This window comes from Drosophila takahashii, chromosome 3R (assembly GCF_030179915.1).
Source record: "Drosophila takahashii strain IR98-3 E-12201 chromosome 3R, DtakHiC1v2, whole genome shotgun sequence".
Taxonomy (NCBI): Eukaryota; Metazoa; Arthropoda; class Insecta; order Diptera; family Drosophilidae; genus Drosophila; species Drosophila takahashii.
Genome location: NC_091681.1, coordinates 38,005,841 through 38,027,528, shown reverse-complemented (window position 1 = coordinate 38,027,528; position 21,688 = coordinate 38,005,841). Strand labels below are relative to the sequence as shown.

The window sequence follows — 21,688 nt, the reverse complement described above, 5'->3', positions numbered from 1 at the left end:
ATATATCCTTATATATTTCAAGGCTGATGTTTGTCCCTTTCTTAAGAACTTAATATTTCACTGCTGTTTATATTGCTAAGACAAGATTAACCATAGTCTAAAATACACTGTGCACATAATTTGGTTATATATCCCTCTTATTTTAGGTAGGTTAACTATAATACTTGAGACTATGATATATTGGGCAAATTTAGGAGGAACTAAAAAGAAACAAAAAGTACGTAAATATCGTACAAAAGTATTAATTTATTCGCAAGTAATCAACACTAGTTTACAAACTTCGCCTTTTTTGGTGAGTACTTGTAGAACCTTTATTTATTAGTTAAATAGCGGCTGCTGACTTCGAAACTGTCATTAAATGTAGCTTTCAAAATTGCTTTTCGTGAGATATTCTATAAAACACTTTTTTAAATTATGTTTTTCCATCTCTTGGCGTAAACTAGTGCAATTCTTAAATTAAAAATAATTAATTTATAAGAAGGCGACCGTAAAGAATGCTAAAATCATCGTGCTACAGTCGAATAGGATCCAAAATAATATAAAATAGGTCTTAAATCGAATGAGTCTCAAAAACTAAAGGGTTTCGTTTGTTTCCATATTTTCTTTCGGGATTTTTGTGTGCCCTTCGGGCTAACAACTTAGGTTCTAGGCAAGGGGAATCGAGGCTGTGTGCGAGCCATGTTATTTCGCAACGGGCTTACAACAATAACTTTAAGCTTAATGATTTGGTTATGTGCATGAGGGGTTTGTGCATCGTCTAGCTGTAGAGAGCAGGCCCGGTTGAGGTGGAGTTGAGGGCGTGTCACGACACCGAGGTGGCCAGAAACTCCTGCAAACGCTGCACGGTGCCGCGGTCCAGTTTGCACAGGTCAAAGTCGAATGTCTTGTGCGTGATCTCGTAGCAACCGGTGGCGGCAATCATCTCGACGACGTGCTGCAACTCCTCGTTGTCCTGCAGGGTCATGATCTTGTGGTGCAGCTCCTGCAGTTCGCTCAAATACTCCGTTGGCAGCTGAAGCTGACCCGGCGTCGTCATTTCAGCGGGCGAATGGCTGCTGTTGCTGTTCGTATTGTTGTTATTATTATTATTATTGTTGTTTAGGCTAGCTGCCGCATGGTTGTTGCTTGGCGAAGATGATGGCGGTGGCAAGAATCCCGATCCGGCATTGGTAGCTCCTCCTGAGCCCGCATTGGAGTTGGTTTCCCTGGGCGGACGCAACGAGGGCGACTTGGATTTCTCGCGCGGCGCCTTCGATTGCTCCTTCTTTGAGGTCTTTACAGGGGGCTCTATAAACCCACCGGCTGCTCCGCTGTTGCTGTTTTGTGAGTTCCTCCTATTGCGCTTCTTCTCATCCTTTTCCGCCTTCTCTGACTTTTCCGCCTTGGCATCCGGCGTCTTGTCCGCCTTTTCCGCTTTTTCACTGCCCTTTTCGCTGTTCTTGTCGCTCTGCTTGGACTTGCCCTTGTGCTCCTTGCCAGCAGGCTTCGCCTCCTTGCTGGAACTTCCTTTGGCGGCCTTCTGTTGGCTGCTGCTCCTGGCGGGTAAGTCGGGGAAGCTGCTGTTCGAGCTGTCGGAGTGCTGAAGCGTGGCTGCCGCTGCTGCGGCAAGAGCATTGGTGGCGGCCAAATCGGGCGCCGACTGGGCCGAGTCCACATCGCTAAGATCCAGGTTGCTGGGAGCCTTGATTTGCGGCTGAGTCGGCTGCTTTGCGGCATGCTTGCCCTCAGCCTGCTTGTCGCCCGTTTCCCGCTGACGCTTCTCGTCCTTGGCGGAGGACTTCTCCTTGGACTTTTTGTGCTTCTCCTTCTTGTTGCTGGCATTACTGCTGGGTGCCGCCTTGTCCGTCGCTCCTCCCTCGGCTGCCGGACTGGCTCCCTCTGTTTTGGGCGATGGCTCAGTGGGTGATGGCTTCTCTCCGCTGCTCACCGCCGGCTGCTTGTCTTTTTCTCTTTCCTTCGGCTTCTCCTTGTCGCGCTCCTTCTCCTTGTCCTTGTCGCGATCGCTGCGCTCCTTGTCCTTGTCCTTGCTCTTGTCCTTCTTCTTGTGTTTGTGGGATTTCTTGGTGTCTGCCGCACTGCCATTGCTGGTGCTCTTATCCCCTTTGGTTTCCGTGGTTTTTTCGCTATGTTTGCCCTCGTCCTTTTGCTTGCCGCCGGTTGAGACCACGCTGCTGCTGCTGTTGCTGCCCACGGAGGTGGGCGTGGCCTTGCCCGTGCTGCCGCTTTGGGATTGCTGCAGCTGCTGCTGGTTGGCCGGCTGAGCACTTCCCGCTGCCGGACTGTCGCTCTGCCCGGCACGCTCCTCCTTGGGCATTCGCTTGTCTTTGCTCTCATCGCGCTGCTTCTCCCTTTCCCGATCGCGCTCCTTGTCCTTGTCCTTCTTCTCCTTCTTGGACTTCTTGCTGGAGCTGCGCTCCTTGTCCTTGGTCTCCGACTTGCCCGACTTGTGCTCATCGCGCTCTTTGGAACGGGAAGCAGGTGGGGCTGTCGAATCATTTGGCGTCTTCTTGGGACTCGGTGCACCCATTTCGTTGGGTTTTCCAGGCTTCGGACTGGCGGTGTGTTTAACCAGTGCGGTGGAGGTCGCTACAGTGAGGCCACCGGCGGCTGGAGTGCCGCCAGAGCTTTGCTCGCGCTCACGCTCCTTGTCGCGTGTCTTGTCCTTCTTGGATTTCTCTTTCTCCCGCTCATGCTTCCCATCGCCGGATTTACTAGACTTGCGATCCTTGTCGCGACCATGGCGATCCTTCTTGTCCTTTTCCCGCGGCTTATCGCCGCCGCTGGACTTGTCCCGCTCCGCCTTGCTCGCCTTCTCCCTGCCCTCGTGGGAGCCGCCCTTTCCGCCGACCGCCACGATCTTGGCGTCCGGCGAATGCTTGGCCACGGGCACCAGGGCCAGATTGTTCGTCGTGGCGCTGCTTTTGGTAATGGGCGGGCCGAAGAGGGCGGAGAAGGCGTTGCTCTTGCCGGGATCGGGATCGTTGCGCGACTTGTGCTTCTTGCCTGTGCCCAGATCCACGTTCATCGAGACGCTGCCGGGCACACCCTTGGCCTTGACCAGAGCCATCTCATTGCTGGGCGGCGTCTCGCCGCTGCCCACGTTGGGCGAAAGCGTGCGGGTGAGATTGCCGGCGCCCAGGGAGGCGCCAAACACGGGCACTCCGCCGCCGCGCATCATCTTGGCCCGGAACTCCTCCGACGGCGCCTCGAAGATGTGCGTCTTGATCTCGGACTGGTGATGCGGTGGCCCCGTCGTCTGCAGCACCAGGTCGTACTGGTAAACGATGCGCTTGGGTTCGTCGCGGTTGCGGAAGTAGATCTCCACGGGCAGCAGAAAGCCGGCGTAGCCCGACTCCTGAATGGCATACGGCGGCTCCTTGACCACTGAAATAGGAAATGAATATATAGTAGGTTCTCCTGGGGATTATATGCCCTGAACCCACCTCTCTTGGGCTTCGGAAACGATTCGTGCAGCACAAAGACCACCTTCTCCACGAAGGCACTGATGTCCGCCTTGTTCACGCCCTGCACGTAGATCTCCCAGTCGTGGGTGAAGGCCTGCGGATGAGGAGTCTTCTTGCTGCGCAGCTTCGACGTGTGGCCAATTTCGAATTGCACCTTGACCGCCATGCCTGCGGTAGGGCATCAAGTTTCACTGGTTTCCTGTAATGGATAATGGGTATCAGTTATTGGCGCGGCAAAATGAAGGGTTATAGGGTTTTAGTTAACTATATTACTTAATTTATATGACTTTCAGGGGGTGGGAAGCGGTATGTTGGCCAATTATTGAGCTCCCCGCTTCGGTTGCAGGGTGCACGCGTGCTATGTAAGACGACTCCTGTGGCAGGTCACGTCCTCCAGTTGGAGGCCCCGCCTGCGGAAACATGCCGGAAGGACTCAAGATCATCTCTAGACCCGCCACCCACTTTATATGGCCCATTTACCATGGTTTTTTGTTATGATTTCCATTGGCAAGCCAACTGTTATTGTTTGTGTGCGAATGTGTGCCACATTGTGCCCCTTTTGGCTGCAAGCTTTCGCCGAGCTCATGTTTTCCCACGGCGCCTTGCCCCCGAGGTGGCCCCCTGTACTTACTATCGCGCCTTGTTGCATTCACCTGGAGATGCACACAATTTTCGGGAAAACCACAAAAGCTTAGATCTAGAATCGGAGGAAATTCTGGAAAAACACACAGAAAATAAAAATCCAAAATGTTGGTGTGTGACCGTGGCAACGAAAATACCAGTGTCTACGAGAAAAATACTAGAAAATACCTCTTATATGTGTCGTGAATACAGATGATAGGGGTATTCCTGAAATTTGAAACGCATTTCAAAAATTTATTTTCAACTTAAAACGGTCGGTTTGCTTTACAAGATATCACGTTTAAACTTTAGAGAATTGTTTAATACACATCAACATTCAGCTATATACACGTCGGGAGTTCATTATTTTACAAGAATATACATTAAAACAGTCATTTGCAGTCACTCAAGTTGAGGACCTGCTCCGTCAGCACGCTGATCTGCTCCTCGTAGTTCGTCGCGTCTAAGGGATTAAAAGATATTAATCGGTTTCAAAGCAAAGCTATAGAGCGGAATCCCACCAAGATTGCAGGCGCCGATGGAGGTGGCAAAACCGCCTCCCTGAATCATCATCGCCCGAAAATCCTCTGACGGGTCTTCGAAGATGTGCGTCTTGATCTCGGACTGCTGATGCGATGCCGTTGTCACTATCACCAGGTCGTACGGGTATACAATGCGCTTGGGTTCGTCGCGGTTGCGGAAGTAGATCTCCACGGCCAGTGGAAAACCGGCGTAGCCCGATTCCTGAATGGCATACGGCGGCTCCTTGACCACTGTGAGTAGAAAATGAAGATATAGTAGGTTCTTATAGGGGTTTTTTTGATCAAACCTACCTCTTCTCGGGTTGGGAAACGAAGGGTGCAGCTCAAAAACCACCTTCTCCACGAAGGCACTGATGTCCGCCTTGTTGACGCCCTGCACGTAGATCTCAAAGTCGTGGGTGAAGTCGTGCCGACGCATGTGCACCTTGCTGCGCAGCGTTGACGTGTGGCCAATTTCAAATTGCACCTTGACCGACATGCCTGCGGTTTCACTGATTTCCTGCAATAGCTTAGGAATTAAAGGTTATAGGGCTTTTCTTAAACAAATGATTAAATTGTTACGTTTAAAATATACTTGTGGCGGAGAAAAAACAACACAATTTCGTTAGCCGCGAAATTTTAAAGTTGCGTGTTGTGCTATAAAAAACAAGTATGATTTTCAAGTATTTGTAAATAGAAAATTTTAATGAGGAGCCATAAAATTAATTAAACCTAATTATGTTTTTAAATGGGTTGCTATAAAAATCTTGTAGGCTTTTAATTTGTATTTTTTTTTTGTAACCTGTTAATGGCTAGAAACGAAAAAAATTTACCATTCGTCATTCAGAAATTGTAAAAAAGACCTCAAATTAAAATTTTTTCACTAAAAATTGTTAAAAGACTGTTAAACGTTAAGAAAACATGAAATCCATAGGGATCTGATAAGAGTGTTCGCGTGCCCTTATTTCGCAACTGGCGAAATTAGGTCGTATTTCCCTCGGCGGACTTATGTTACTTTTAAACGTCATAATTCCGCCACAAGAAGTTTTAAAACGACATAACTTTGCGAATCTTAGGACTTTTATGTGCGACATAATTTCGCCAAAAAAACGACTTAAGTTCAAGGATCAAATGTACTGGGCGGAATTATGGCGCTATGCCGCCTTGCTCCCGAGGTCCCCCCTTGTACTTACTATGGCGACTAAAAAGGCAAGAAATGCAATAGCATTTACTTGGAGATGCATACAATTTTTGGAAAAACCAGAGCCAGAATTAGAGGAAATTCTGAAAAAATACACAGAAAATAAAAGTCCAAAATTTGTGAGTGACCAAAGTGAAGTGGTACCGATAAAACTACTGTCTAAGGAAAAATACTGAATAAAGATGGTAGGGGTACTCCTGAAACTCGTAAACTTTTAATTTTTAATTACAAAAATATTAAAAGAACGTTTTGTAATGTTTCCAAAACCAAATTAAGATCAAATGCTAATAAACTCAAAACAAATTTACTCCAAAACGCTATAGATTCTGTGATACCGACGGTTTCCAAACCGTCGACGGTTTCTGTGACAGCCCTGTTAAAAAAAAATACCGCATAAACAGTGCAGACACGAACCAAAATGCAATAAGAATATGGTAATCGGGCGAAAACAGCTGACGTTGTTTGGATTACGAGATAGTAAATAGAAATATTAAAATTAAATTCATAGGCTGTGAAATCGTGCAAATATGGCTTTCCTGCTGAGACAAGTGGTCAGGACGGGTCTGCAGAGGTAAATGCAGCAAAGGAGTTTACGTAAGAAGGTATGAAATCATTGATTTTCCGCAGAAGTCTTCTACCGATGCGGTACGCCTCCGTCTCCGCCTCCGCGAATCCCGAGCTGAGTGTCCAGGTGAGCGAGAGCTGCCTGAAGCGGCTCCGCGAGATCTGCGTGGACGGCTCCTTCCTGCGGGTGACCGTCGAGGGAGGCGGCTGCTCGGGCTTTCAGTACAAGTTCGATTTGGACAAGCAGCTCAACGAGGATGACCGGCAGTTCGGCGATGGTGCGGCCAAGGTGGTCATCGATACCGTCTCGCTGGAGTACTGCAGCGGCGCCACCGTGGACTACCACAGCGAACTAATCCGCGCCGGCTTCCGGATGGTGGCCAATCCGCTGGCCGAGCAGGGCTGCTCCTGCGGCTCCTCCTTCTCGATTAAATTGTAGTAGTTACTCGCTCACATTGTAAACTTTAGAGAATTATTTAATACACATATAATGTTCAGTTATATACACGTCGAGGGCGTCGGACAATAACAAAACAGCAGGGAGCGGGCGTTCCCGGTTAGTTATTTTACAAGAATATACAGTAAAGCAGCAGGGCGGCCAAGCTCATTTGCAGGCGGCCAGTTGGTCGCTCAGGCTGATGACCTGCTCCGTCAGCACGCTGATCTGCTCCTCGTAGTTAATACGCGTCGTGGTCTGGGGGATTACAAGTTATTAATCGGTTTAAATGGAAATCTAGAGAGCGGAAACCCACCAACTCCTCTTCGAGCATTTGCAGGGCTCCGCCCAAGCTGGCCAGCTGCTCGTCCTTGGCCTTCAGTTCGTGCGTCGCGTTCTCCAGGCAGTTCTGCAGGTGCTGCACCTCCAGTTCGTACGAACGCAGCTTGGATTCCGCCTGCACTTTGAGTCGCAGCAGATCCTCGAACTTCTTGCTGAACACACTGTAGATGAGCTGCTCCTTGCTGGGCGGCTCGGGGGGATCCTGCAGCGAGTCGCGCGCCCGCTGGCTGCCCTTGGTCTCCGGCTCGGCCGGTCGCACAGTGACGCCCGCCGCCGCCGTGCTGCAGCTGCAGGTGCTGAGATCCTTGCTGGGGTTCGAGACAAACGCCTGGTGCAGCTTCGCCACCTCGAATTGGGCCCGCCAGTGGGCCGCCTCCTTTTCGAGCAGCGCGAAGCGATCGTCGGAGGTGAGTTGGTGGCTGTTCGACTGCTGCTGGAGATTGTGGAGTGGAGTATTATCGCTGCCGGTGGCGCTGAGGGCGTCCTCGCTGCCCAGCTGGAAAATGGATAAGTTTACAGAGTTGTAAGGGGAAAAGTTATCTTAGTTTAAGGCTAACCATGCTGGCCGCATCCACGAGCTTGGTCTCCAGCTCGCTGTTTCTGTGCTGCAGCGTGTCCACCTCCTTTCTGAGTCGCTTTTCGAGTTCGTTCTGGTCGCCGATGCGCTTCTCCAGCTTTTGTTCCAGTGCTGCAATGCGCTCCGTGTGCAGCAGAAGCTCCCGCTGATTGTCGTCAATCTGTGGAGGGTCAGGAATCTTATTAGTCATCAATTCTTGCCAGTTTTCATAACTCATTTTCCTACCAACGACGTCAGCTGCGCATTCTCTATGATTTTCTTCTGCAGCTCCTCGAAAATGAGTGCCTCTTGGGCGGCATCCGCTGGAGGATCCGCCTCCGTTCGCCTGTTGCCCTGCTGCAATCCCCGCCTGCCGCCGGGCTGCTCGTGCACTGAGATTTCGTGCTGCAGCTGGGAGACGCGCGACTCCAGCTGCCTGTTGCGGAAGCCCAGGGAGTCCACCTCCTGCTCCGTGCGCCGCAACGAGGTGGCATACTGCTGCACCTGCTCCCGCAGGCTGGCCTCCTTGGCCTGCTCCTCGAGCACCGCCTTCTTCAGCACCGTCGCCTGGGCCCTTAGCTAATTTTGGGAATGAGATTAATTGGATTAATGGGCGTTAACTGTTGCTGCCGATGAATCGCAATGCCTTTGTACCTTTGAGTATTCTGTGGCCAGTTTCTGGTACTTGGCCTCCGGCACGGTGCCCTCCATGGCGACCGGTTTCTCTGCCATCCAGGCCGGCCTTCTGCAGTCGCTGGTGTCCGGCGGTGGAGCTATGCGTACGCTTTTTAAATTGTTTTAAACAAATTGACCAACAAATAAAGCTGGCATTGCAGTGTACCGTCGCGTGATACGCCAAGAATACCACATCGCTGTGTCAAGATGGCCGGAAGTGGTTATTTTACGACAGCTGGTCACACTGCGATGGGCGAAAGTTTTCAACGGTTTTTATTTAAACACAACGAAATTAAAAGGTGGTGTGGTTTAAGGTAGAATTAAATAGAAATTGTTTGTTATTTTATTTCAAAACGCGAAATGTTTACTTTTTAATATTCTAATATTTTTACACAAATATGTTGGTTTCTAAAATGTATTTTAAGAATTTCCATTTTATTTTAGCCAAATAAATGTACAAATCATTAAATACACTTTTGTTTTGTTGTTGCACTCACCCCTAGTTTTCAAAAAATAATAATCATAATCATTTGCTTTACAAGCAATAAAAGAAAGACTCGCCTTTCGAGCCATGTAAATAAAGATCTGGAGGTCAGAAAGGTTAAAACCTTTCATAAACAAATTAAAGCAGCAAGTAGTTAATAGGTAGTAAATATGTGTTTACAGATGACTAAGCTGAAGGCGGTACAAATAAATCAAATTCAGCAGACTGTCATGTTTTAATTCCTTTATTAACTATGTAGTAACATAAATTAGGCATTACCTAACAGGTAAGTGAGCAGCACTCCGCTCTTAACTTAAAAATATATTATCGAAGGGCACCTTCTCGAACAGCTTGTTCGACAGTTCTCGGAATATGATGCCGAAACTCTTGGCATATCCCACCTTCAGCTCGTTAAACACCGTCTCCCAGTTTTCGTTGAGGAAACGATTCATGCCTTCCGAAAGGGTTTTGTCGTTGAAGAGGTTCTCAAAGTTCATGTACACCCTCTTCGGGTCGAATGTCACTCGGTAATCCTTGAGCCGCATGTACTTTACGCCATCCCGCTCGAAGGGCTCGCCAATCAGGCGATGCTCGATCTTCGTGTTGATCAGGGTGACATTCGCCTTTCCATGTCCCGTAATGGGGAGTAAAAGGATGCGGCCAGACATCTCGTAGTCGCCGATCATCTCGATACGGTCCGTTCGGCTATCACAGATAATCAAGTGCTTCTCCAGATCGGTTCTAAAAAAAATGTAATTGTAGGTAAAAAAAATTTTTATTTTTATATTAAAAAAAATTTTGTTCATGATTTTTTTTTGATGATTCTTACCTGTACCGCTGGATCTTGCTGGTGGAGATCATGTCGTGCACCTTCACATTCTTCAAGGCCTGGCGCAGATTTATTGGCGCATTGCCGGCGTCTATAACGAGTTTCTTCACGGTCAGCGGCTCAAGGGGCGGGATGCCGAACTCCTTGTTGCCTGCCAAAAGGATAGTATACGAATTTTACCAGGGAACCCCATCAAATCGAGATGATTACTCACCCGGTTTCAGCTGCTGTATGGCCACATTGACGGCGTCCACCAGACATTTGTCAAAGTTCGCGTCCCGTTTGCACTTGGGAAAGCCTTCGGCTGCAAAAAGTTGAGACAGAAATCGGTTAAGTCGCTTGGTCATGACATTGAAATCGCCAGCTCGCGGATTGCGGAAGTGGCCCGGCCAAAAAAACAGCCTGCAATTGGGCCAGCATTCGTTGGCCAGAGTTCGTTGGCCACAGAAACTTGTTTTGTAAACAAAACAAAAGTGTCCACGAGAAAACGAAACAGAGATAAATATATATTTAAGACACACAGATGGGAAAAAGAAGTGAGCTAGCATATTTTAGTGGCTCAATGTCAAGTTGAAGCATTTATCATGAATACATTGAGAAGACAAAGGCATTCATGACCTATGCCAACGGTTTCATTAATCAGCTACAGCTACAGCTACGGCTACACTGGGAGAAAAATTCCACTTGCCGCGGAATGTGCGAATTAATTAACACGCACGGTTACATATGTCCTTCTCTGCCGATACTCGTAAATTTGTGTCACAAGCGGAAGTGTAAGTGTGAATGTGGATCAGTGGACTCTGTCTGGACCGTCAAACTGGACGGGCCAAGAGCAACCTGTTTGCAGACGGTGGCTACAATTGCATAACCCACCTGGTTACAGTGGACATCGGATCGGGGGAAACCCCTAATGCCGCCAAATAGTGATCTTAATTGATCTTGACCATTTAGCAGCACGCAAATGAAAAGCGTAAAGTTTTATGGCCAGTCTTTTTTTATAACTCTCCTCAATTATTCTGGTTTATAATTGCAGCAACTATAAACTTGGAAGAGGACTATAAAATTTTTAATTTTTTTTATTAGTCACTTCTTAGAAAATTATATCATTAAAGTTGGTAGAGGTTCCCACGTTAATTCTTTTTTTTAAACAAATATATTATTTCCTAAAGATCCCTTAAAGCTTTTAAATAAGACGTTACTTCAAGACCCTAAAAAACTAGAACTTTAACAAATTTAAGCCGCTTAAGTTATTCAAAGATCAAAACTTCCCCAGAATCCCAATTGGATGCGGTACTCTTCATAAGCCGGCGTGACATTCCGCCGATGTTTACTGTAGTTGCTGTAATGTCACACCGATTTGCATGCCTGTCAACGCCATTAGAGAATCTTACAGAGTTCGACCTTCAGGTCTGCAGGCCAAGTCGAGCCGAGTTCCAAAACCAAATTAAAGAGCCATAAACAATATCGATCACGTTTTAACCATAAATGTGGTGGTTAACAAATAGATATGGCCGAAGCATAGCGTTAAAGCAAATACAATCGATAATTTTTTGCACTTTTGACTCGCTATTGTAGTTTTTTTTTATGTTTCGTTTTTTTTGTTATTTTTTTTAGTACTTACGCAAATCTTGCGCAGCCATTACAGTTAATTCCTGCGCAAGCGCAGCGATTAGCAGCAGCAAGAGTATCGAGTATTTTGACATATCTGGTCCGGATGTACGAAATCTTCAACACTCGGCACTAAAAGATTCCACGCGCGCGCTCTTTCGATTTCCGTATCGTGGCTGAGGTGACAGGTGGTTCTGGCCGGAGACTTATCACTGTGTACACGGGATGCGTCCGCCGATCGTCTTTTTATACCGAGCTTGAGCCGCGGCGCCGGCGCAGAGCGACTTCGGAAAGCTCCCAGCGACTCGAGACCCATCGATTTTCAATCGCACCGAGCTTTGGCCCATAAAGCGAAACCACTTTTGCTTTCCGGCTCGCCGCTTTTGGCCAAGTCAACCAGCCGACGAGCCAACCAACCACCAGTGGAAGTGGAAGCCAAGTGACCAATGACCGAGCCACCCAGCAACCCTGTGTTTGTGCCCTTTCCATTTCATTTTCCCCTTCGATCCAGTTCATTGAACTTTACCCGTAATTGAGGGTCTCTTTCCCAGGCAAATTAATAAGGGGTGTATTGTTTATGCATCGCTATCTTTGAGGAAGTTGAATTGAACCTCTTAAGTCAGGCTTTAGAGTACATTTAGCAAGTGCACAGGAACTAGTTTTTATTGGGTCAATATTTGGCAACATTCGAGTGCTGAAATCCACAGTCGAATTCTTGCGCCGAATGAGAAATCATTTTCGGGTTAAGCTGTTATGGATTGGCAAATCTAATGGGTGGGCACAGCCCAATTAAATTTATAGGTTGAACAGCATTTAAAATGTTTTGTTAATTCCGGTAATTTTATACATATATATATTTTATACATAAATACATAGAGGAATTCTTAATAGTGTCAATTAAATTGTTTAAGATATTAAAGAAAATTTGAAAGGTGAAGAATTTTTTGCATAATGATTTTGGATCACCAAACATTAGATTACCCAACTGACAAGGTATTTCTATCTATGCTTTCCCTTATTAAATCTTAAAGCTGTTGTTCTTAATAGTGGCAATAAAAATGTGAAAGATTTAATATTTTTTTTAACCAATTTGGGTCACCAAACTCTATAGAAAATATCTTTAGATAGAATTTACCTTCATTAACTAATTTTTCCTCTTCACAGTTGCATATAAACTCTGGAAATCTTTTACAACACTATTCTTTGATTGTAATTCTCCACTTGACTTCATGGTGCCGAATTCAAGTTTGTTGCCTAAGTCTTTCGTTTGGCCAGCACATTCTTTTGTCCAACTGGGCCTAGACATGTGCGTGTGTGTGTGTGTGTGTCCGTGTGGATTTGGCCAGCTTAGTGAGTGTTTGGCCAAAAATAAACAGCCCAAGGACCTCGACATGTGTCTATGGAAACTGTTGCAATTGTTGTTCAAATATAAACAAACGATATGCGAGTGCTTAAGTGAGCCGGCTAACGGTATATATGGCTATGATGATTGGTGATAAAGTACCAGGCCATATGAGTGTGGAAACCGGTTGTCGGCTAGTCGTCTCCTAACACTCATTGGGCACGCAATTCGGTTGGGGAACACAATACCAAGTATTGTAATCATTAGTTGGAAGTAAAAATGCATAAATGTTATTGCGGAGCGATGAGATCGGGGAGCGTTGTGCAGCATCAGCAGCAGAAGATTCCGCTGCAGCAAGAGATAGATACTCATCCACGTGGCGATCTCAGGTCGGTGACCTCATCCTCCAGACAAAGCCTGCGACCCACGCAGTTTGTGAAGCGCCCCAGCCTCAAAGCACCGCCCAGATTTGGCCTAGGACACTCCAGCAGCGAGCTGGTCAACGACTTCAGTCGCCGCAACTCCACGGCCACCACGGTGAGTCACTGCTCCAGCTGCAGCTGTAGCAGTTCCACCCAGCAGCGCCAGCAGAGCAGGGCCAAGGTTCTGCGATGGGGCTGGGAACGAACAGGCGGTGTTGACACCTCCAACAAAGGCGGCGGCGGCGACAGCAACACCAACCACTATGAAAAGTACACGGACAACCGAAGGCTTTACGAACAGAGCGCATGCGTTGCCCATCGCCAGAGGAACGAAGGTCAGGGTCAGGTTTACAGCGGCGACTCATCGCCATCGCCACGCCCAGTTCAGTGGCATTCCCCGGATGAACTGCAGCAACTGCAGGCCCTGCAGCACTTCCGCCTGATGAATGCCAGCGACTGCTTCAGTGATGGCCGCCAGGATGAACTGCGTCTGCAGCAGGCCTACGATAAACTCAATCTCAGCAGCACGGACAAGTGGAACAAGGATCGGGCCAATGAAAGCAGGCAGCAGGAACTCACAAGGAGCAGCACCACACCCTATGCCTTAAGGCAGAAGTTGCTACAGCTGAGGCTACAGGCGAAGGAGCGACTTGGTAGGGGAACGGGCGCCAGGTGCGCTCCATTGGGCAAGAGTTGTGCCCTGAGATACAATTGATTTAAGATGGGATTACAGCAATATAGTAAATAATCCTGGTAGTGAGCTAAGTGATTTTGTAAGATTGGAACAAATACAATCCTCACAATTTTAGAATATAAGTATATGATAAAAAATTAAAATACATTTTAAAAATCATAATATTTGTAAGGATATTTGTACTTTTTTTAATTGTAACAAAAATATATTTTGAAGAAGCATAATAGCCGAAAATACAAAGTAAAAACTATTTAAAACAATCATTATTCCAATCAATCCATTATTGCAAGGTATCAGGTATTTCATTCAAATAAAACCACATCGCGAGTTTCATTTTTATTGCTAGTATGTATTTCGTTTTTCCTTTTAATAAAACAGTGCTATTTTGTTACAAGTGCTTCGTCATTGTGTTCATTTTGTTTAATTTTTATTTTTTTGTTTCTTTTTTATCTCTTTTTTTTATTAATAATTTTTAATTTCATGTTTCGCAATTTTCGCTTTGAATGCATTATTTAATTTACTTTGTTTACCCCTTTGTCTTTTCTAATTTCCATTTGCAAAGTCAATTACATTTTCTTTTTACGATATTACGTTATAGATTCTTATGACTTGTGTGTTTGGGGCTTTGGGGGATTGAAAACAGCCGATGGATCGTACTGGATCGCGATATTACAAGTACATATATAGTCGTAAATATACGTTGAATTCATTACAACATTGAACAGAGTACTAGAGTGTGAAATAGACGAGGACTCGTATTTGTTTTTGCTTTTGTTTTCCATAGGTTACGCGATTGTTTGTAAGTAGGTTGGTTGGTTGTCGGGCGGGGATTGGATTATACAAACGAAACCATTTTGGGTGAGTTGCGTCCGGCGGCATCGCTCCGGATCGCTGCCTGCCTGGGCATAATACTTGTAATTGAATGTGGCGGCCTTTAGCACTAGAATGTACCGACAGTAGTCGTAGAATGCAAAATACACAAAGTATACATACAAGTACGTACATTAACCGTGTCTGTTTGTATTTGTTGCGCTGCTGCTTACAAATATTTTATTACTTGTATATTTTTGTTTCGATTTTTTTTCATTTTTCATTTCGTGTGTGAATTTCGCATGCATTTAATGGGTCTGGGGGTCTGCTTTCCTTTCGAGTGTGGGGGGATTTAAGGGGGCGAAACATTATCTGCCCTGTCGCTGACATCAGCAGAGAGCACACAGTGCCGCTGAAAAGCAATCGCCTTAATTAACGTTGCCTGGGTTCAATTATGATTTTTTTTGTTGGGGTTTCCTTAAAATCTTGTGGTTTTAATGGTGTGTGCGTGTGTGTGAGTGTGTAACGCAAACAGTTAAAAAATATTCACAATATTTGTTTATTTTAATATTTTTGGTGTAAACAATTCAAACTTATGTAGCTTGCAACTTAAATTGCTTTCCTCACTTTTTAAAACTAAGTAAACATGTATCGATGTAAAATTTCTAAGACAATATTACAAAAATAAATCGTGCTTCGAGTACATATGTAATATGTAGTTAGCTCAACTCACATTTAAAAGCATTCTCGTACAGTTTTAATTAACGTAAAAGTTAACATTTTTACCATTTGCTAATATTCTTTCAGATAGGCAAAAGGAAAATGGGAGAGGAAGAACGGAAGAGTGGTTGAAAACCATTGCCAAAGTGCCGCCGAGAAGGGCTTAAATAAAATGCTGTGCGAGATAGAAATGCAAATTAAAATACAACCGGTGCGTGCACTTTTCGTACCTACTGTACGGGTGATCTAAGCATGTGTGAGTGTGAGTGTGTGTGGGCTTTGCGCAAGGAAAAACTATAACAAAATTAATACATTAGGAGATAAAATATTCTTGCTTATGCAGTGTCTTACACTACCATTAGTTTGAACTAAAGTGTCTCGATTTGTGTTTTCTTTTTTCTTGATTTCATTTTTGTTTTGGTTTTTTCTCAAATGAAAAATAGGCTAATTTGTGTAGATTCATATACCCCTTATAACGTTGCTCACGATTCGATTACACGTATTCGATAAAAACAAACTTTCTTCGCCTTCCGTTGAATGTGGACACGGAGCTTCCTTTCCATTTTCCCTATTTTTTTTTGTGGGTGTGTGGCCGTTTGTAGTTGCTTTGTGCTTTGTTCGACGTGTGTGGAGCAGCGCTTATTTTTTCTTGTTTTTATTGTTGGCGCCACGCGGCGGTGTCAAAGGACGTCCTGAGCTTCCAAAGTTGGGATAAACAAATCGTCGCTTGTCGGCGGGTTTCAATATCTGGAAGGAGCACATCAATGTGTCGTCCACGGACATCATGGCACCTGCAAAACGAAATCGATAATGATTAATCAGTGAGGTGACATTTATGGGCAGTTCTATTCTCGGTATTCCCGCTACTGATTATTGATTATTTTTAAAATGCGCATTTTCCGCGAGTGGAAATTAAATGTGGCTGCCAGCTTTCACTTGCCGGCAGGTTATCGGTTAAGTCAACGATTACAAGGGTGCTCCCGTAGTCGTTCTCCAAATAAACAAGGTTTATCGCCGACTAAAGTCCGCGGATGATCACGTTGATCACTCACCCGCATTGTCAAACTCCCCGCAATAGTTGGGCGCCGAGAAGAGCGTCACCAGCTGACGTTTGGCGAAGAACTCGTAGCCATCCTCCACCACCTGATGAGCCCGACAGATCAGGTCAAATTCGTGCTTCTGTAAAAATTTACCCACAACCTGGAAGGGCAAAAAGAGTATTAGCATTTTTAAGGATTAATTTGGTAATTTTAAGCTCCCACCTCTGCTCCAAATGTGAAGCTCACTCCGCGATCATTCTCACCCCAGCCCATGGTGTCCTTGTCGGGATCGGACCACAGCAGATCGCACAGCAGGCCCTGATCGGGCACGTCTGTGGGGCGCATGATGCGCCGGATCTGCTCCATGGACGACAGATCCGGACTCAGGCCGCCGTGGCAGCAGAAGATCTTCTCGTCCACAATGGCGGCCACCGGCAGGCAGTTGAAGCAGTCGGTGAACGTTTTCCACAGCTTGATGGTGTAGCGACGTTTGCACTCGTCATAGAACCTGCCAATTAAGTGCAATTAGTTGAGTAACATTATGGATTATTGGCATTTACTGGGGTATGGAGGTTAATATATATAGGTAATTTAAATTGTAATAGTCTGTGTTTTAAGCGATTCGGAGCAACTTTTGTGGAAAGTTTGTTTAATTTTTAAATGCAATACGGTAAGCAATTTAAAATTTTGTAAATAAATACGTAACATTGCTAAGTTGAAAGCTCATATTCTGTAAACCAAAGTAAAAAGTTATTTATAGTAATTTAATAAGTATAGTAAGTCGAATTTAAATGTGTTTTTTAAGATTTCCGATTTTTAGAAACGGAAATATAGTACACTTATAATATCAGAGGGAAACTCATCAAAGGAACTGAAGGTCTTAGGAAAGTTGGTATTATAACAATACTATCTAACTTTGTGTTTTAATATTTTTTATGTTTAGAAACGCAAATATTATATAGTGAAGCTGAAGAACTAAAGATCTCAGGAAAACTGGGATTATAACCGTTTTATGTAACCGTATACCGAAATTCGACCCCCTCGCAAATATTATACTCTGATTATCAGAGGGAAACTGAGCTAAAGTTCTCAAGAAAACTGGTACTATAAAAGTACTATCTAATGATATCCCGATATAAGACCCCCCCAACTCACCCGTAAATCCGGTTGATGCTGGCGCACTCGTGGTTGCCGCGCAGCAAGAAGAAGTTCTCCGAGTACTTGATCTTGTAGGCCAGCAGCAGGCATATCGTCTCCAGGGACTGCTTCCCGCGATCGACGTAGTCGCCCAGGAACAGGTAGTTCGACTCCGGCGGGAAGCCGCCGTACTCGAACAGGCGCAAGAGGTCGTAGTATTGTCCGTGGATGTCGCCGCAGATCTTCAGCGGGGCCTCCAGTTCCAGGAGGATGGGCTGCGACAGGAATATCTCGCGGGACTTGAGGCACAGGCTGCGGATCTCGCTCTCTGACAGCTGCACATTCTTTCCCGGTCGAGCGCCGCGCACTGGAAAAACGGAAGAAAAACAAGGAAAAACCGAGGGGGCGGTGATAAGAGTGGGTGGTGTGAGACAGGTGGAAAAAGGGGGTAGGGGGAGATTCACAAGTTGGAGCACCCTGCACTTACCCTCCAGCAGCCGCGAGATAATGCTGTCTATGTTCATAATATCCGACATCTTGTGTGGCCCTTTCTTCGCTTTTCCGCCGATTCGTGCAACTGCTATTTCCCTATTTCCCGTAACCTGTGTATTTTCGGTATACGTTCGTTATGTATGTTATTTCATCGACGGGCACGGGCTGCGTGCGCCTGTGTGCGTGTGCGCCGTGTCCGTGTGCGGATGGAAACTCGCTTCTTGGGTCCTGCGGCTGTGTTTTCCCTTCGCTCCGCCGGATGCACGGATTCACTGCCTCGGATGCTGGCCCCTCTGCGGTTGGCTGCTTTCAATCGTTCCGATCCTCGCCCAGCTGGCCTTTTATTGCATTTATTGAACTTTTTATTGACGACGTACTAAAAAAAAGGCGTTGCCAGATGCAAATTTTGCCATCTCCTAAAAAAGCCAGTGAAATCTTTACGTTCTGATTGGACTTTACGTTTTCGTCACGTTCCGGTAACAGTGGTCTGTTAAGTGGCAACGCGAACTAACACGCCATCTACAACTTCGAGGCAGAGGACGGAGAAAAATAACGGTCCTGTTATCCAATAAAATATTTTAAAAATTGTAATGATCAAGAAGAACAATTTAGGAATATTAGTTATATTATAATTTTTTTATAGCCGAAAAAATGAAGATTTGGGAGGTAAAAAAAAATGTTAGTAGAGGATAACCTACTTAAAGCGACCTGTTTTAACCTAGTTGTAACATAAATCATAATTCTTCTCATTTAAAATTATCATCGCTGTCATTGAAGCTTCTCCCGCTGTCCATTGTATTAAACATGACCCGTTTCCTGGGCAGCGGAACGGGCCTGGTGCTCAAGGCCGACTTGGAAGCTCCTCGAACGGTGGCCGCTGGCTTGACCAGAATCTCCTCCAGCCGGGCCTTGAAATCTCTACTGAGAGGCCGTCGAGGACTGGAACTACGAGACTGCTGCTCGCTACTCTCCGATTGCTCTCCATCCTGATCTTCGTTCTGGGAACTGGCTACATCCTCCTCCGACTTTTCCGAGGTGACTGACCTTTGGATTCTTTTTTTAGGCACCTCCATAGGTTTCAACGGGCTCTTGTGCTTGAGCAGAACTTCAGCGCGTTCTGAGAACTTGGCGGAGCAGAGTTTTTCTACGAATTTGCGGATGCGATTTCGAGTGGCATAGAAATGGGGATATTGCTAGAGGGTTTTCTATATTATTAAAGATTTCCTTTGTGATTTAAGATTAACTAGCTCACCAATTTCAGTTTGTTGCGGTGCTCGGCCAGCTCAGAGTTGACTCTTTTTAGAGAGGTATGGGAAATACCCTTCGACTTCATATCGAAACCGTGGGGCAACAACTTACGATTGACCAACTTTCGGGCATCTTTGCGGGTAAAAGGTTTCTGGGGGCTTCTAAAAATAGTAATAATAGAGGAATATTAGAATTTATAGTTTACAATGAATTAAAATCTAATTACTCACTTGATAGCCTTCACAGGAGGCTTGGTTACTTTTGGCTTTGGGTCTTCCCTGGGTGCCTCCGATTCGGAGGTGGAGACCTCAGTGTCCTCCTCCTCTGTCAGGCTCTGCTCTTCGTTATTCTCCACTTCCTCCTCCTGGCTCAGACTCTCGCTAATGTCTGTGGTTTCCCTCGTTTCCGGTTTGCTGGACTCAAGTTTCCTCGGGGATTTCGTATAGGTTGGATTGCTGCCAGAACTTCCGGCACTTGGCGGTTCCTTTTCCAGCACTTGAACTTGAACTTGGGTGACTAGCCGTTGGGATATGGGCTTCTCGGGGCTCTTCCGCGGAGCCTCCTCAATGGAGTAGGTGTCATCATCCCTTTTCTGTGTTAAAAACTCCTTCTCCACTTGTTTTCGGATGCGATCTATATTGGTTTCCTCTTTGCGGGCCGCTACTACTGGTTTGGGTATTTTTGATGCAGCTGGTAAGGATGCCTGGACAGGATCAGGCTGCTCCTTGCGGACACTCAACTGCTTGAGCTCTCGCTCCAGGGCCTCCAGTTTCTCCTTGTAGCCCTCTTCCAGGTGATAGACCACCTCTTCCAGCTTGTGGGCACTCATCTTGCCAATCTCTGCCACTTTTTCGGTGAGTATCCGCTCCAAATCCTCCAGACAGGGCGTGGCCACACGATCTTCGAGGGGAGGCGTGGTGGAGGATATTTGTTTGCTCTGCTCGAGGGCGTGGCTCAGACCCTCCAGCCTTTTGTTAATGTCCTGGTGGGTTGTATAAATAAGTATCAGATGGATTATAAAATATGAAGTACTACCTGTATAAACTGCTCGTTGCTTTGCTTTAGCTGCATTTGCCACTCCTCAAAGTTGCTCAGTCGCTCGGCCAATCCTGTGAGCTGCTCCTTCCGTTCGCTGGCCTCGCTCTGCCGCGCCTCTCCGCTGTCCTCGTCCTTTTCCTTGGGCTCCGCCAGATTGCTCTGTATGCCCACCGAACGCTGCTCCTGGCACCGAGGACTCACCCTCTTCGAACCCGTGGTGCTCCTTTCCTTGATATTCCTCTCCGCAGCATTCAGACGCTCCTTCAACTGCTTAATTTCCAGCTCCATTTTGATGGTGTTGATCAGATGAACATCTGTGTCCTTGTCCCTATCCTTATCCTTGTTTCCCGTGCCCGAAGTCAGACTGGGGGGCGTGGCCACGCGATGCTTCCGCCCAATGTGCACATTCAAGGCCTCGTTGCTGATAAAGTTCTTGGTGCACAGGTGACATGGGTAGACCACCTCGCGAATGGCCTCGATCTGGGTGATCCTCTTGTGCAGCTGGACCACCTCGTTGTTGGATTCACTGAGGGATTTCCGGAGTGTGGCTATCTCCTGCTGGGCCGTCGAATGAGCCTCCTTCAAGTCTGTGACACATTCATCCAGGTAGGTGCGACAACAGATGAGGTACTGAATGGCATACTGGGACATCACAAAGTACTTGGCAATGCCGCTGTCCAGGATGTGAGTTTCCAGCACGGTGCCCAGTGGAGCCTCCGAAAGATGCGACAACGCCTTGTCCACCAGCTCGAAGTTTTGCTCCCTGAGAATCCTTTCCGTTTCATAAGATCCTTTGTAGCAAAAACTCTGTTTATATGATTTCTTATATTATTATTACTATCCCTACCCATTAGCCTCCAATCCAGTGGACCATCGCGATACTGCCTCAACTTGAAGCCCGTGTCGCGAACCATCTGCGGATATTTGCCCTTGAAGCCCATTTCTCTGAATCACCCACAAACGTTAAGAAAATCGAAAGTTTGTTTACTTCTTCTTCGCCTTCTTTGTTTTGCTTCCGTTCTTTGCCAAAGTTCACTTCTCACTGGTTTTTGCTTTGTTTTCTACTGTTTTCCTTTAATCGTTGCCAAAGCAACAAGGTTGTCAGGACGACGGGTTTAAAATTGGTAGTACGTCTGGTTTGTGGTTCAAAGCTTGGCTAAATAAGGGTTGTTGTGCCTTTGAGTACTATTTTAAGGGTTGTATAACCGTCTCTCAGTAACAAATAAAATTTACAGAAATTCAAAAAATTGTTTTTAAAAAATAATTATTTTTTAAAAACTTTAAATTATTTGTTACTGCTTGAAAATAAAAGTACATTAATATTTCGCTGCAATATTTTTTTTGAACATTTAAAAATAAATAAATATTTTCTATTATCACTAAATTCAAATTAGGCGCGAAAAGGACGATAATATTCTGAATCCTTTTAGATAAATCATTTTGA

At 45.9% G+C, this 21,688-nt stretch overlaps 8 protein-coding genes across 12 annotated transcripts; 2 read left to right on the top strand and 6 right to left on the bottom strand.

Annotated features, from left to right (window-relative positions):
• Positions 1-218: 218 nt before the first annotated feature.
• LOC108065642 (ENL/AF9-related super elongation complex transcription factor) lies at positions 219-4,239 on the bottom strand. Of its 2 annotated transcripts, none has more exons than XM_044395560.2 (3): positions 4,118-4,239; positions 3,444-3,663; positions 219-3,384 (listed from the first exon to the last, which is right to left on the bottom strand). In XM_044395560.2, the coding sequence occupies exons 2-3, from the start codon at positions 3,628-3,630 to the stop codon at positions 803-805; spliced, it is 2,769 nt and encodes a 922-aa protein (XP_044251495.1). In that variant the 5' UTR covers positions 3,631-3,663; positions 4,118-4,239; the 3' UTR covers positions 219-802. The 2 variants fall into 2 exon arrangements, with proteins under 2 accessions (XP_044251495.1, XP_017009204.2); XM_017153715.3 differs by having other exon boundaries at positions 4,096-4,235.
• Positions 4,240-4,308: 69 nt separating this feature from the next.
• Positions 4,309-5,933, bottom strand: LOC108065560 (protein AF-9-like). 2 transcript variants are annotated; one of them, XM_070217179.1, is made up of 4 exons: positions 5,800-5,933; positions 4,919-5,135; positions 4,607-4,858; positions 4,309-4,548 (listed from the first exon to the last, which is right to left on the bottom strand). In XM_070217179.1, the coding sequence occupies exons 1-4, from the start codon at positions 5,848-5,850 to the stop codon at positions 4,478-4,480; spliced, it is 591 nt and encodes a 196-aa protein (XP_070073280.1). In that variant the 5' UTR covers positions 5,851-5,933; the 3' UTR covers positions 4,309-4,477. The 2 variants fall into 2 exon arrangements, with proteins under 2 accessions (XP_070073280.1, XP_017009062.3); XM_017153573.3 differs by having other exon boundaries at positions 4,919-5,126; positions 5,800-5,926.
• Positions 5,934-6,199: 266 nt separating this feature from the next.
• Positions 6,200-6,872, top strand: LOC108065744 (iron-sulfur cluster assembly 2 homolog, mitochondrial). Of its 2 annotated transcripts, none has more exons than XM_044395585.2 (2): positions 6,200-6,378; positions 6,438-6,872. In XM_044395585.2, exons 1-2 carry the CDS (start codon positions 6,335-6,337, stop codon positions 6,808-6,810), a joined length of 417 nt encoding a protein of 138 aa, XP_044251520.2. In that variant the 5' UTR covers positions 6,200-6,334; the 3' UTR covers positions 6,811-6,872. The 2 variants fall into 2 exon arrangements, with proteins under 2 accessions (XP_044251520.2, XP_070073281.1); XM_070217180.1 differs by having other exon boundaries at positions 6,209-6,378; positions 6,435-6,872.
• Positions 6,822-8,567, bottom strand: LOC108065743 (protein phosphatase 1 regulatory subunit 21). The gene is made up of 5 exons (XM_017153880.3): positions 8,360-8,567; positions 7,952-8,284; positions 7,707-7,886; positions 7,124-7,645; positions 6,822-7,065 (listed from the first exon to the last, which is right to left on the bottom strand). The coding sequence occupies exons 1-5, from the start codon at positions 8,435-8,437 to the stop codon at positions 6,976-6,978; spliced, it is 1,203 nt and encodes a 400-aa protein (XP_017009369.2). The 5' UTR covers positions 8,438-8,567; the 3' UTR covers positions 6,822-6,975.
• Positions 8,568-9,092: 525 nt separating this feature from the next.
• On the bottom strand, positions 9,093-11,798 carry Jhbp12 (Juvenile hormone binding protein 12). 2 transcript variants are annotated; one of them, XM_017153530.3, is made up of 4 exons: positions 11,315-11,798; positions 9,908-9,997; positions 9,694-9,844; positions 9,093-9,605 (listed from the first exon to the last, which is right to left on the bottom strand). In XM_017153530.3, the coding sequence occupies exons 1-4, from the start codon at positions 11,394-11,396 to the stop codon at positions 9,173-9,175; spliced, it is 756 nt and encodes a 251-aa protein (XP_017009019.1). In that variant the 5' UTR covers positions 11,397-11,798; the 3' UTR covers positions 9,093-9,172. The 2 variants fall into 2 exon arrangements, with proteins under 2 accessions (XP_017009019.1, XP_070074003.1); XM_070217902.1 differs by lacking the exon at positions 11,315-11,798 and adding an exon at positions 10,567-10,911.
• A 432-nt stretch (positions 11,799-12,230) lies between these two features.
• On the top strand, positions 12,231-14,064 carry LOC108065535 (uncharacterized). The gene has a single exon (XM_017153541.3). The coding sequence runs from the start codon at positions 12,923-12,925 to the stop codon at positions 13,778-13,780; it is 858 nt and encodes a 285-aa protein (XP_017009030.2). The 5' UTR covers positions 12,231-12,922; the 3' UTR covers positions 13,781-14,064.
• Positions 14,065-15,104: 1,040 nt separating this feature from the next.
• Pp1alpha-96A (Protein phosphatase 1alpha at 96A) lies at positions 15,105-18,362 on the bottom strand. The gene is made up of 5 exons (XM_017153636.3): positions 17,954-18,362; positions 17,485-17,833; positions 16,552-16,837; positions 16,342-16,489; positions 15,105-16,080 (listed from the first exon to the last, which is right to left on the bottom strand). The coding sequence occupies exons 1-5, from the start codon at positions 18,000-18,002 to the stop codon at positions 15,929-15,931; spliced, it is 984 nt and encodes a 327-aa protein (XP_017009125.1). The 5' UTR covers positions 18,003-18,362; the 3' UTR covers positions 15,105-15,928.
• Positions 18,363-18,578: 216 nt separating this feature from the next.
• DZIP1 (DAZ interacting zinc finger protein 1) lies at positions 18,579-21,281 on the bottom strand. Its single transcript, XM_017153486.3, has 5 exons — positions 21,092-21,281; positions 20,242-21,035; positions 19,437-20,188; positions 19,211-19,367; positions 18,579-19,151 (listed from the first exon to the last, which is right to left on the bottom strand). The coding sequence occupies exons 1-5, from the start codon at positions 21,183-21,185 to the stop codon at positions 18,705-18,707; spliced, it is 2,244 nt and encodes a 747-aa protein (XP_017008975.2). The 5' UTR covers positions 21,186-21,281; the 3' UTR covers positions 18,579-18,704.
• Positions 21,282-21,688: the final 407 nt, after the last annotated feature.